The sequence below is a fragment of the Lepisosteus oculatus genome, chromosome 13, assembly GCF_040954835.1.
Source record: "Lepisosteus oculatus isolate fLepOcu1 chromosome 13, fLepOcu1.hap2, whole genome shotgun sequence".
Lineage (NCBI taxonomy): Eukaryota > Metazoa > Chordata > Actinopteri > Semionotiformes > Lepisosteidae > Lepisosteus > Lepisosteus oculatus.
Window position 1 is genome coordinate 29,941,926 of NC_090708.1, and position 14,094 is coordinate 29,956,019.

Consider the following 14,094-nt stretch of genomic DNA (forward strand, 5'->3'; position numbering starts at 1 on the left):
GCTGAGCTCTGCGCCTCCTCCCTCTCTCGGTGCCGCGCCCCTCTCTGACGGAGCACAGTGGGCGGTACGCTATTTTCAGAGCCTCTGATTGGGAAAAAAAGACCTGCTGATCAGTTTCACACACCAGGAAGAGAAAAGAATGGGATTTTTTCTCTTTGAAACGTGTGTTGTCTTTATGAAATTCGTGTATTTTAAACGTTTAATTAAGAAGTAAAAACCTTACAGCGTACACAAAGATTCTGAGCTGATCACGAGGAAGAAAAATCACCCGTTTTTCGTGCATAAAAAGTGGTTTTTAACTCTCGAAACCTGTTTTTATATGTTTTAAAGTCGTGCAATGTCTAAATTAAGCAGGAACACATCGTTATATCTCATTATTTATTTATTTTTTTTTTATTTTAAAATTGTTAAAATGTTAAAATGTTTGCCCAGCCTATTATTATAGTTATAATAAGCACATCAAAACTTTCCAAAATAAATACTGTAAGTGATCGAGTTCAAGACAGTAATGCATAAAATGTTTACGAAGAAGGCGGAATACTATTGTATATTTTTTACATTTTATGTACCACTACCAGCCATATACTGTATGTATCATATATTTATATTCCTAAATTAATATTGTTTATGACGTTCAGAGTCATTATCATTTCACTAACAACTAATACACCACAAGTGCCACCTGTTGATCACCTTTGGCTAGCAAATCACGTGCCGTGGCAACCTGTAGCCCCAATCTCATGTTCCTGCGTTTTACCATACATTCTGAATAGCTACCTCTGCACTTTCTTCATTTTATATGATAAATTATTCATGTGGTTAGTCACACATGATATTACAATTTGTTAATAAAAAGGCACATTGACAAAAAATGGTGTTTATGACTAAAATAACACCTTTTCTAATGCATCACAGACAACAACATGTATACGTTTTCTCAGTATATACTGTATTACTTTTTATCATCTATATATATAATTCTATATTACATACATTTATATCATATATATAACTTCTCATTCACACCTTAGTTTATGTTACCTACAAACCATTTCTTATACATTGTTTCATTATAGTAATAAAGCACTTATGAGCCTTATAATGCATACTAATTTAAATCTGACATAAATATTTATTTTATAAATATTTCAGATCAATAAACCATAAAGAAATTCAAAAGTGAAGACTTACATGTTGTGCAAAAACTAAATGACGGTATAGTGATCGCGAACATGACGTCTCCTCTAGAAGTCTGCTGGCTACTGCTGTGTTGTTTGGATTCAGAAGACCCTCTGTAGACAAACAGGGGAGGGCTCTGCACTGTAAGATAGTTGGGCCCTTTCCCTTTTCACAGTGTTATTTTTTTAAATATTTTAAAATTTAATAAAGGTTGTATATAGGTAGAATTGTTAACTTTATAGGTAGAGCAAATGTTAATTTCTAAATACACATTAAAACAAGTTATTAGTATGAAATGATTAATTCATAAAATGTGTATACATTAAACTGTTTCATAATTTGCAATTAAATCATTAAAGATTAGTCACTATTAATCAACACTATAATCAACACTATGAATCACTATAATCACTATACTCAACACTATTAATGCATTTATATATATTTATTTCAGGTAATAAGGATTACTATTATAGTGTTTCTGTTCTTTAACGGTAATTTTGTCAAAGAGCAATGAACGTAATTTAAACGAAATCCATAATCTCCTGGATATTGTGTGATAAGGTGATGGAACTGTGTAAATAACAATGAAAAATTTAACTATGTTTATTGGAGTTATATCAACAAGTTCATATTAAGGGTCAAACTTAAAGGAAATTACCCTGAAATATTAAACAACTGCTGTCGTAAAGGAGCAGATTAGAGCTCACAGTAGACTGTCTGCAAGTCCCACATGTTGGCTTAGCAAAAAGTGTGACTTCTGTCTTTTTAATTTGCACAATAACAGGATTTCCTAGGCTCTGGCTTCAGTCTCCTATTTTTATTATTTTTTTCAGTTCTGAAAATAAAGCTGATATCAAACTTCCTTCTCCATATTTATATAAACATATATTTAAATACACTAAAGAGTTAAGCTAACATGTACATTTGCTTATTATTAAATTTGATGTGGCCTCAGTTAAGTTAGAAAGGAGAATGTGGAAACCCACATAGACAGGCGCATTTGCATTCTGGAATTTGTGCCCTATGCCCAGAAATGAAATTAGTTTTTGGGTCCTAAATGGTAATTGTGACAAATAGAAATCAGGCTGACTGCTTTTAAATCTGTCATCACTATATTGTGTGTTAAGGCAATGGAATGTATAAATTTAAATTTTGATTTGGATTATTATTATTATTAATTTCTACAAGTTCATATTAATTGTAAAATATAAAGGAAATAAACCTGGAATAATAAATACGTTTATGTATACTAAAGCATATTTTGTTAAAGTTATAGATATCTGGCTCTGGCCTGGGTTCATTGACCTGATCTTAGTGAATTTTGGAACAGACATCTGATGTTGTACTTGACACCACATAAATAGCTGAAAGGCAGGACAACATCTTAAAGAACAGCCACTGGGCCATAAGTAGAATGTGGACTCTTAAACCCCCATTCATGGTAATAAGATGACTGCACTCGACTCAGATTATATAAACCTTTGTAAAACTGTTGCAATTCAGGGCACTGTGGGAAATACACCTTGTGTACATCTCCTTCAGTGTTCTCCAGAAGTGGCCATTTTCTTTACAATTAAACTCATCTCAGACCTTCACTGGACTGTGCTGTGACTGCATCCCTACAAAGTGTTTATAATTACACAAAATATAGTACACAAAATATAGCAACAACAATAAAAACAGATGAATCACACTTTTTATTGCAAAAGTATGTAATTAAGCTCTACAATAAAGTATAGTCACATACTAGTAGCACGTACTATTAGAAGAACAATTATGGAACTTCTCGTCAAAGAGTCACACACAAAAGCATGCATCTTGGTGAGTGACTCCATTCAGTATCCACACTGCCACTTTCTTAAAATTTTTCTTAAGATTTATTCTACCCTCTGCTGGATTATGTTATATACTGTATATATACAGTGCCTTGAAAAAGTATCCACTCCCTGCAAAGTGTCCTATGTAAACTTTCAATCATGACACTTTCAAATAGAACAAGAAAAGGTTTATTCCAATCTGAAAAAATATAAAGGTTTTCTACCTTGATAAATTGTAATGGTCTCTGCTTCGGTCTCAGTAAGGTACCACAGAACTTCAAATTACAAGTTGCAAAAGCAACCTTGAAGACCAAAGAGCTGATGAAATAAGGATAAAGTGATAGCAAAGCAGAGATCAGGAGAAGGATATTTATCTCTTTGGAGAGATCAGGAGAAGGATATTTATCTCTTTGAGCACAGCAAAGTCCATCAATAAGAAGTGAAACATTACCAAGATATTACCTAGATGAACCCTTGGTAACCCTTCTAAACTGAGGAGCCAGGCAAACAGGAAACTAGTTAGGAGTGTCACAATGAACTCTTGCCTTTGAAAGATTTGCAAAATTGAAATGATTATCCTAGTTACTAATCAAAGCAGACCTTTAAGATAGAGTGGCAAGAAAGAAGCCTTTACTGAAAACAACCAATATCAAATAAAATGTACCTTAGTATGTGTGAGAAACAATGCAAAATATGTCACATATTGTTTATATTAAAAGTAAACATTTGAACATTTTGGACTAATAGCACAATCCCAACACAACCCTTTCAATATTTTTAAATGTTCTTTTTGTGTTAAGGTGGTAGCAATGTTATGTTAAGGGGATTTCTCGTAAGCAGAAACTCAGAAGCCTGTCAGGACTGAGATCCTGAAATTATGAAATTGGTTTTGGAAAGATCAAGAAAATCCTAGGGGGACAACCTGACTGAGTCACCCAGTGATTGTCTTTAAGCGGCCCAGTCAAAATCCCAACTTGAATCCACTCAAAAATCAACTTGATGATTATAGTCTGTTAACTGTTCCCAATGAGCTAGAGCCATTTTGAGTAATGAGTAATTGAGTAATCAGTTTTAAAAAAGTTTATACCCCTAACATACCTTCTAAGTACAAGGATATAATGTAAGTAATATCATTAGGTATTACAATTGCAACAGTTAGAATGTATAATACAGGTAATGTATTATAATGCAACTCTGAACAATTATTTTATTCGTTAAGAATTAACGTTCTTATTCCCATTGTTGGAACATGAAATTGCTGTATATAGTATCCTTGTTTAGTTCTCGTCTCCTGTGTCCCATTCCAGTCCTGATGTGCTTGAATTCTAAGGAAGCATAAGTAACTGTTGATGTTTCCTCATTCTGAAAAATAAAATTAAGTGGTTATTTACAGGAATATATCATCCTAAATATAAATATACAGTAAATATAAATATAAACAGGATGTTTTAGAAGGATCAGATTTTAGGTGGTTTTCTTGGTTAAAAAAAAAAACTTTTAGTAGTCTCAAGCCAGGCATGACATTACTTTCACCATGCATTACAAAAGAGATGGTGTCCTTTGGTGTATACATATTCGTTTTTTACACACATTAACCTTTTTATCACTTTGGTAATAGTTTATTTTGTTTTCTTCTGATCAGGTTCTGAAGCATGGTGACGGTAATGTCATTGTCTTGGAATGTATACTCAAACATTGTATGTAGAAGAAAATATTTCCATACTTACTGGGTGGTTAAAGTTACTTAAAGTGGATGTGTCCTAATACAGCATACACTGTAAACCACTGGGTTAAACACAAAGATTTTTTTTCGTTCTAAAATGATCAGACGTGTGAATGGAAATACAAAAAATAATCCTCAGACATACCCGGTGCTGGGAGCTGTCAGGTTGTGTGTGCTGGGATGAGGAATGGGCCACATGTTCACAGGCACTTTCTGTACAGAGTGAAGTCACAGTGTGTAGTAAGTAGAGCAGACAGGCTTACTGCATTGAGCACTTACAACAGCATTGTAGGGAAAAAAAGCTTTTATACTTTGAAGTTAAGAATTTAGTTTATTGGTATACTGAAAAAAATAAAATGTTGGTAGTTTGCATAATGCAGCTTGTAACTTTTTTATATAATTGTATAATTGTATTGGTTTTATTTATCTTTTGAGCTCATAATTCTTATACAACACTGGTATGTGTTCAAAACCAGATTAAAGTCCCAGTAACTATGATCTGGAGGAAACAGAAATAGCTTACCCACACAGCAGCCACAATGGGCTAACTGGGAGTATCCATACCACAGGACAGCAATCACAACAACAAGAACACCATTCAGGATTCCCAAACCCAAAACCACCAGAAATTGCCTGGAATCATGGCTCTGGTATACTGAATGAAAAAAAAAAACACTGTGTAAATATTGTTTGAAAAGTAAAATAGGATAATTTGCTAAATGCCTTTCAGAACCTTTTATTGTTGTGAAGAAACCTGATATTGCATGTCATATTAATAATTATATATTAATTAAAATAAATAAAATGTTTACTAAAACCTTTAGAGGCAAACAATGAATAATGGATTTACAATTTTACAAATCTGTTCCTCTTTTACATATTTGCTTTAGATGGCTTTTCTCTTATTTGATAGCATAAGAATTTAAAAAAATAATCAGTTACCATGAGCTTCATCATGTAGTGTTCCATTACCAAACACGATCTCTCCACAAGTGGCCACGGCGCAGTAGTAAATTCCAGCTTCAGAGTGGCTGAGGTTGCTTTTGGGGAGGTCATAGATACAGCTCTGTGTAGGAAGCCCAGCCTCTGAGCTTCTCTGAAACACAATTCCTTGTGTGAAAGTCAATTGTGTGAAAGGCTGCCCTAACAGATGCCCAAACCATGAAACATTTGGGTTTCCTGTATGTGTCTGTCTGTACATCACACACCACTTATCAGTATTGTCCCCTGACTGGAGTGATTTAGACAGAGTTGACAGGACAGGCCAAATTCTGGCTTCATCATCTAAAATAGAACATAAACAGAGCTGACTGATTTTGTGATCACTCAAATTTAATACAATATTACACATAATTTTTACATATTTATTTATAATGTCAATTACAAAAAGGACATTTTTAAAATAATATTGGTGATGTTAATTATGACAAGACAGACATATTGTATGCTAAAATCAAATACAGTCATTTTTAAAAGTTTCCATAAAGCAACTGTTGTAGGAAATACGTTATCTGAGTTGTATTAATAACATAATATTTTGTTAGCATTTAATGATTGGTTACAAAAGTAGGACAAAAAATGAAGATCAGAGTTGTTTGCAATGTTAAGCAATAAGAGAAAATGTTTCAGTTTTATTAAACTCCCAGAAACTTGGATAACTATTATAAATGTAAATTGACTACACTGTATAGTGGCTGCAACAATTGTTCTTCTGAGACTTATAAATAGAATAATGTTTCAGATTTACACACTGGAACATAAAAAATCCCATTGTCAGAGGAGTCATGTTCAGGGGTGCAGATCTTCTTGTGAAATTAAATAAACTTTTTGAAACTTAAAGAAATGAAATTAAAATAAATATCCGCCAACAAGAAAATAAGCGGGAGTTTTTCAAACATTTCAGCCTTGTTCTTAAAATGCTAACAATGTAGAATGATGCCACTCCATTATTAAATGTTATTCCTAAATTACTGTGTGCTTGTGTGTATGTGCAAACAAGAAGCATACAGTAAAAGTCAAACTTTGTACCATCTGATTCTGGAATAGACTCTAGGTTGCATTTACAATTATGTGAATAGTAGCTGTCTGATAATAGTTGTGTTCTTTACAACCTTATAAACAGTAATGCAAAACCTGCAAACCTAGTTTTGGAATGAAATGATTTCTCTACAGGTTCTTCTAAGACTTTCATTCTTTTACACCAAAAATACATGTAACTAACTTTCACCAAAAAAGTCTCAATAAAATCTCTCCTTACCCTTAACAAGCAGTATAGTTCCATTTCCAAACTTCAGATCTGTGTATCGTATTGCTCCACAGTAATATGTAGCAATATCTGAAAACTCAACTTTTGAAATATGGAGATTAAATCTCGTTCCATTCTTTTGCATGACAAAACGTGTATCTTTAAGTCCTTCGTATAATGTAAACAGATTACTGTGACCAAAAGATGATAAGATGCAGCTGGGAGCCTGTGCAATGACCTGTTTGTACCAGACCAAGTGACTCAGATGTTTTTGTTCAATGGTGCACTCCAGAGTGGCAGATTTTCCAAGCTGCACCATCACTGAGGAACGGGGCTGAGATATCAAATCTGGCGAGATCACTCCTAGAAAGTTATATAGGCAATGCAAATTTAGAATAAGGAGGTCATATTGCTCCAGAATACTGCTTCAATTTTCTTTCTTCAGAAATAACAGATTTAAAAACACAGAATATACAGTACATTAATAATGTAATGTGGGGAGCTGTGTCAGTATGTGAGCTGCAAAGGAACAGAAATGAATCCCACAGTATTAAGGAGAAATAATGTGTAAAGCACAATATTTCAGGTACATTCGCACCTGCAAGGCACCATAGATGAAACAACGATTCTTGTATGTTTTATTCTTTCCCTTCAATTTTTAATGTGAAATTAGACTCTTCACATTCTGAAATGCTCTTCAGCATCTTCAGGAAGTAATTGGTTTACGTATAAAAAATACATTTTTCTAAAGATTGTGGTTAAACATTTTACAGAATGAAAGCAATGACAATTTTTCATGCTTAATTTATAAATAGAATGGATTAACATGTCATAAGTTGGCAAATTTCCAAGCAATATGATTTTTTTTTCAGGACAGATAATTTATAAACTTTTTTCAAACAATGCTTGATGATTTTCAGAATACTTTCTTTATGAATAATATAGTTAAAAACTATAGAGCTACCTTAAAATGATTTGGGTTTATAGCACTGAAACATCACAATCTGTGTTCAGAGACTTCTTTTAAGAGTCAACGGAAATTCTATTATCTTAAGTATTAAAAGTATAACCCCAGTATTAGTGTCAATATTTTGTACAGTCAAATAGTTTTGTTTCAGACGTTTTTAATGATTCTAAAATATGTATATATGCATGTCTAATTTCAGTTATTTTTCATTGTTGGCAAACATTAAAATTGGTCTAGGTTATATACACTGATGAAAATATGGAATCATTCATTGCAAAGTTTTTACATTATAAAAATATCAGTAGCACCTGAATGTTGTAAAGTAAAACAGTTTTGACATTACATTGAACATTGAAGAAAACATAAAATGATCGGCGCACAACAGCAATATACAATATATGTACATTCAGAAACTTTGTACTTTTTGACTGTTGTATCAAAAATAATTTAAAAGCCAACGTCTACCATTGTCTTAAAGGAAATTATATAGGAAATCCACAGCTCTGTTAACTGCCCATAGCCATCATTCATGCCTTTGGCTCCAACAAAAACTGCTACAAATATATATCCAATAGGATATACACCCATGTGTATGCAACAAGCAGATTTTATTATATCTCTTGCAGAAAGTGCCCAGCCATTTCCAAGGAAGGTGAAACAGACATAAGATTGGTAGACATTTCAGAAAGCAAATCCAGAACGTCTGAGTTCCACAGCAATCACATCCCCTGGACCATTTGTAAACTTGTTTGGTAAAGTGTGTGATATCAATATCAGTTTGTATATTTCATTTTGTTTTGTGGTCTAAACTTAGTACCTGATGGTTTACTTCTAGATCACCATAAAATGATGATAATCTAGAAGTATAACTGTTCCTTAAAATCTAGGTTGTAAAATTATCAATTTTATATAAATTATCTATTCTGATTCTAAATTTTCTGTCTTACAAAAAATCCTAATAATTATAAATTAACCAACTTGAAATTCATTCAAAGTAATTCATTATAATCAAATAATCAACTACTGAACAGCCCCACATAATTCAAGTGTTGGTCAAATATTTTCACTAAATATACCAAACTCTGTCTAATGTACCCATACAAAATATACACATACATATTTTTATTTTAGTCTAAGTCAGTCAGATAGATGTTCATGGTATAAATGAACTGTTATAAACAAATGCACTTTGTACATAGGCAGAACAATGTTTATTTACAAAGTCTTAATACATGAAATATGCTTACGCTATATGTATCACCTAATTAGTTGGCATGGTAATTTTTGTAACTTGTCAATAACTTTTTTTTTTCAAGAATGTGCATGTCTTTGGTTTGTCAAGACATTAAATATAAAATATAACTATCAAAACGAACTTTTTCTGGGAATAAATACATATAAAATATTTCAGGTGGGTAGCTGCGTCAGCATGTGTAGGCTGCAAAGGAACAAGTAATAGGTTTATTCCATGCTGAAAAAAAGAAGAAAGAGAACACAACGTTTCGGCCGTGGAGGTGTCACACACCTGAAGAAGGATCCACGGCCGAAACGTTGTGTTCTCTTTCTTCTTTTTTTCAGCATGGAATAAACCTATTACTTGTTCCTTTGCATATAAAATATTTTACTAACTAAAGATTCTATATTTGTTATAATTCAATTTTTCTTGAACTAGTGGTTAAACCGAATCGCTTGTAATTTATTATGCTTGTCTGTAAAAAAAAATAGATAAAAGTAACTAAATATCCATTAAAAAGTTCAAATATCATTAAGATGCACAAGACAAACTGCTTACAAGAGAATGAAACCTTTCTTGTTTTTTTTATACATCACAATTATTAATATTGTATGAAGTGAATTTAAGAAGAAATCTGAAATTTTATAGGGTTTTAGATATTGATTCAATTTAGATTTTATATGTAATAATAATTTATTAATAATTGCTACAAACTTAAAATGATTTCATTTATAATTAGAATTAATTTATAATTATATAATTATATAAAACCCTTAAATTGCATACTTTACACATTTTGAAACAATTCTTATTATGGTGATTTCAGAGCTGTACAATAAAATCATATAATTAGCAATCTAAGTGGTATGAATGCATGTGTATTAAAATAACTTCAGAAATACAGATGAAATATAATTATTTCTTTATAATTAATTAAATTATTATATATATAAACTTTATATAGAACATTTGAAAACTAAAGGAAAGACACAAGTGTCTATACTTACTGAAGAGACACATAAGAAGACAGCATTTGAGCATTCTGATCTGATGTTTAACCTGAGAATGGAAAAGTAAAAAGTATTATAGGTTAACAGTAAGACGGATGTTAAAGTTGATACATAATTTGATTGGGGGGACTCATTTTGCATAAACGGATAATGCTGCTAGGTTGTTGGTTGTCCGCCCACTCCTCACAACTTATCAAAAGAAAGCTTTCTTCAAAGAAGAAGAAAAAAAAAGTTATCTATCTAAGTAAACTTTTGTAATGGATGATTGCAATGACCTCTGCAGCTCATTGTTCACTCTGCACATATAACTATAAAGTACAGTATATATTTTTAATTAATTAATCAAATGCTTTTCAGTTAGATGCTTCATTGTTGAAGCAACATGAGATTACAATAACTAAAACAGAATTAAAATTATTATATTGATGATACGATGAAAGCAAATTATGATTATGATATGAGAAAGAACTTTTTGAGACATTGTCTGGGTTTCCATGTGCAATAAATCTTATAAAATGAGATGGTGATAGTCTGTTCAGCAGTTGGACTAACGTTAGAAAAAGAAAGCAACACATTAAATTATGCAGTCTATCTAGTTACAGTGCCTTGCGAAAGTATTCGGCCCCCTTGAACTTTTCAACCTTTTGCCACATTTCAGGCTTCAAACATAAAGATATAAATTTTTTATTTTATGTGAAGAATCACCAACAAGTGGGACACAATTGTGAAGTGGAACGAAATCTATTGGATTTTTGAAACTTTTTTAACTAATAAAAAAATGAAAAGTGGGGCGTGCAAAATTATTCGGCCCCCTTGCGTTAATACTTTGTAGAGTCACCTTTTGCTGCGATTACAGCTGCAAGTCGCTTGGGGTATGTCTCTATCAGTTTTGCACATCGAGAGACTGAAATTCTTGCCCATTCTTCCTTGCAAAACAGCTCGAGCTCAGTGAGGTTGGATGGAGAGCGTTTGTGAACAGCAGTTTTCAGCTCTTTCCACAGATTCTCGATTGGATTCAGGTCTGGACTTTGACTTGGCCATTCAAACACCTGGATACGTTTATTTGTGAACCATTCCTTTGTAGATTTTGCTGTATGTTTGGGATCATTGTCTTGTTGGAAGATAAATCTCCGTCCCAGTTTCAGGTCTTTTGCAGACTCCAACAGGTTTTCATCCAGAATGGTCCTGTATTTGGCTGCATCCATCTTCCCCTCAATTTTAACCATCTTCCCTGTCCCTGCTGAAGAAAAGCAGGCCCAAACCATGATGCTGCCACCACCATGTTTGACAGTGGGGATGGTGTGTTGAGGGTGATGAGCTGTGTTGCTTTTACGCCAAACATATCGTTTTGCATTGTGGCCAAAAAGTTCGATTTTGGTTTCATCTGACCAGAGCACCTTCTTCCACATGTTTGGGGTGTCTCCCAGGTGGCTTGTGGCAAACTTTAGACGAGACTTTTTATGGATATCTTTGAGAAATGGCTTTCTTCTTGCCACTCTTCCATAAAGGCCAGATTTGTGCAGTGTAAGACTGATTGTTGTCCTATGGACAGACTCTCCCACCTCAGCTGTAGTTCTCTGCAGTTCATCCAGAGTGATCATGGGCTTCTTGGCTGCATCTCTGATCAGTCTTCTCCTTGTCTGAGCTGAAAGTTTAGAGGGACGGCCAGGTCTTGGTAGATTTGCAGTGGTCTGATACTCCTTCCATTTCAAGATGATCGCTTGCACAGTGCTCCTTGGGATGTTTGAAGCTTGGGAAATCTTTTTGTATCCAAATCCGGCTTTAAACTTCTCCACAACAGTATTACGGACCTGCCTGGTGTGTTCCTTGGTCTTCATGATGCTCTCTGCGCTTTCAACAGAACCTTGAGACTATCACAGAGCAGGTGCATTTATACAGAGACTTGATTACACACAGGTGGATTCTATTTATCACCATCAGTCATTTAGGACAACATTGGATCATTCAGAGATCCTCGCTGAACTTCTGGAGTGAGTTTGCTGCACTGAAAGTAAAGGGGCCGAATAATTTTGCACGCCCCACTTTTCATTTTTTTATTAGTTAAAAAAGTTTCAAAAATCCAATAGATTTCGTTCCACTTCACAATTGTGTCCCACTTGTTGGTGATTCTTCACATAAAATAAAAAATTTATATCTTTATGTTTGAAGCCTGAAATGTGGCAAAAGGTTGAAAAGTTCAAGGGGGCCGAATACTTTCGCAAGGCACTGTACATTTACAGATTTGTAATTTTGTTGTTTTTTCATGCTTTAGTTTCAATAACAGTGTATATTTTTGTAATCAGCTATATATTTGACTGCTAATATAATATGCTGGTGGGGTATTTTGTGATATACCGCGGTGGGCGTGCATCAGCAGTTTCACGCAGTGTATTGCGTCATTGAATGTCATACCAGAAAGTATCTGGAATCACCTTGTAAAACCGCCAGGAGGAGCCAATAAAGCTTAACCTCTAATGTACAGCATTTGAGCTTTGGTATATTTTATGAAAGCAAGATTGCTCAGTTTGGCAAAAGTACACAACCTACCTTTATCAGAAATATTTTAATTATGCAGAAGTATTTTATGCATCAAAGCCTTTACTGACGATATTACTCATATTATTAATAATGAATGACCTTGGACAAGTTGTAAACTCAAAGTATTATGCTGGTCCACATTATTTGTAACCATCATTTTAAATGAAAAGACTTTATTTTTCATTGACAAAAAGTAACACCACAGCATTTCGTTGATCTAACTAACAAGGACGGGACATTAGCTAGCCAATATGATAAAGGAATAAATTACTTTTTTTGTTGCAAAGGAACAAGTAATAGGTTTATTCCATGCTGAAAAAAAGAAGAGAGAAAAAACACAACGTTGTGTTTTTTCTCTCTTCTTTTTTTCAGCATGGAATAAACCTATTACTTGTTCCTTTGCAGCCTACGCATGCTGACGCAGCTACCCACCTTAACTACTTTTTTTGTTTATTTCTTTTGCACATTTCCATCAATTGTACAAGCACTGAAAAACAGTGAAATCCCTAGTTCGTCGGGCATTTTCTTTTCCTATCACAGACATAAAAACTCCCTTGCTTTTAACAGAGCGTTTCATAATTTCTAACAACGAAAATTATTGAAACTGCGACACATCATTCAACCAGAGCTCAAAATATCACAAGGATCCTCAAGAGCACAACAAAGACTTTATTAAAAGATACTTGTACCAGATACATGAGAATCCAATCTTTTTTATCTATGCTTTCTTATCTACGCTAAGAAATAGTCTTTAAAATTTATCACACAGTAACAAGTCAAATTTCAGCGGCGTCCGTATACCAGAGATTATGGCACCGCTTTAGAAGGGTGTCAGCCAGTCAGATTCCAGGACCAGAATTATCTGTTTTATAATCGAGAATATGTAATCACATATCTAAATAAATTAATAATGATATTAATTTAAGGATCTAAATATCAAAATCTATGTATCTATATAGCTGGTAGTATTACTGTATTTCACTTTCTTTGTAAGCATGTTTTGTTAACACCTGAATCGCAGGTGGACTCTGCTTTTTGGTCTGTTATGGTCTGTGATTCAAATCCTGCTTAACTAAAAATTAGACACAAGAAGAATATTATTGGACAATGTTGTGAGGCTCTGGCGGAATTTCTCTGTAAACTGAAGAGTTATAGAGGAGACAGGTTGTGTATCGCTTCTTTTGACACTTGTAAAAAAAAAATTCCAATGTTAATGCGACACAGAAGATAATGTGGTATATTGGTCGTTAGTGAAAAGATTTAATAATTTAATCTCTTTACTGTGCACATTTTAATCCGCTTTGTATTGAATATTTATCTGGAATTTTACCACTAAAGGGAAATTTTAGTAGCTAAGCATAAAACACAGAGGAGCATA

At 33.4% G+C, this 14,094-nt stretch overlaps 1 protein-coding gene across 3 annotated transcripts; it reads right to left on the bottom strand.

Moving 5' to 3' along the window:
* Positions 1-2,860: 2,860 nt before the first annotated feature.
* LOC102698036 (uncharacterized) lies at positions 2,861-10,251 on the bottom strand. 3 transcript variants are annotated; one of them, XM_015361805.1, is made up of 6 exons: positions 10,176-10,251; positions 6,980-7,330; positions 5,665-6,006; positions 5,246-5,377; positions 4,868-4,935; positions 2,861-4,361 (listed from the first exon to the last, which is right to left on the bottom strand). In XM_015361805.1, the coding sequence occupies exons 1-6, from the start codon at positions 10,207-10,209 to the stop codon at positions 4,230-4,232; spliced, it is 1,059 nt and encodes a 352-aa protein (XP_015217291.1). In that variant the 5' UTR covers positions 10,210-10,251; the 3' UTR covers positions 2,861-4,229. The 3 variants fall into 3 exon arrangements, with proteins under 3 accessions (XP_015217291.1, XP_015217292.1, XP_015217293.1); XM_015361806.1 differs by lacking the exon at positions 5,246-5,377; XM_015361807.2 differs by lacking the exon at positions 10,176-10,251 and having other exon boundaries at positions 5,665-5,818; positions 6,980-7,089.
* Positions 10,252-14,094: the final 3,843 nt, after the last annotated feature.

Excerpts from the sequence above, each read along its gene's own strand:
- LOC102698036 (XM_015361805.1), bottom strand. The coding sequence starts at position 10,209 with ATGCTCAAATGCTGTCTTCTTATGTGTCTCTTCA. Across the intron at positions 6,007-6,979 it reads AACTATACTGCTTGTTAAGG|ATGATGAAGCCAGAATTTGG; the intron begins GTAAGGAGAGAT and ends GTTCTATTTTAG. Across the intron at positions 4,936-5,245 it reads CCATTGTGGCTGCTGTGTGG|AAAGTGCCTGTGAACATGTG; the intron begins GTAAGCTATTTC and ends CACTCTGTACAG.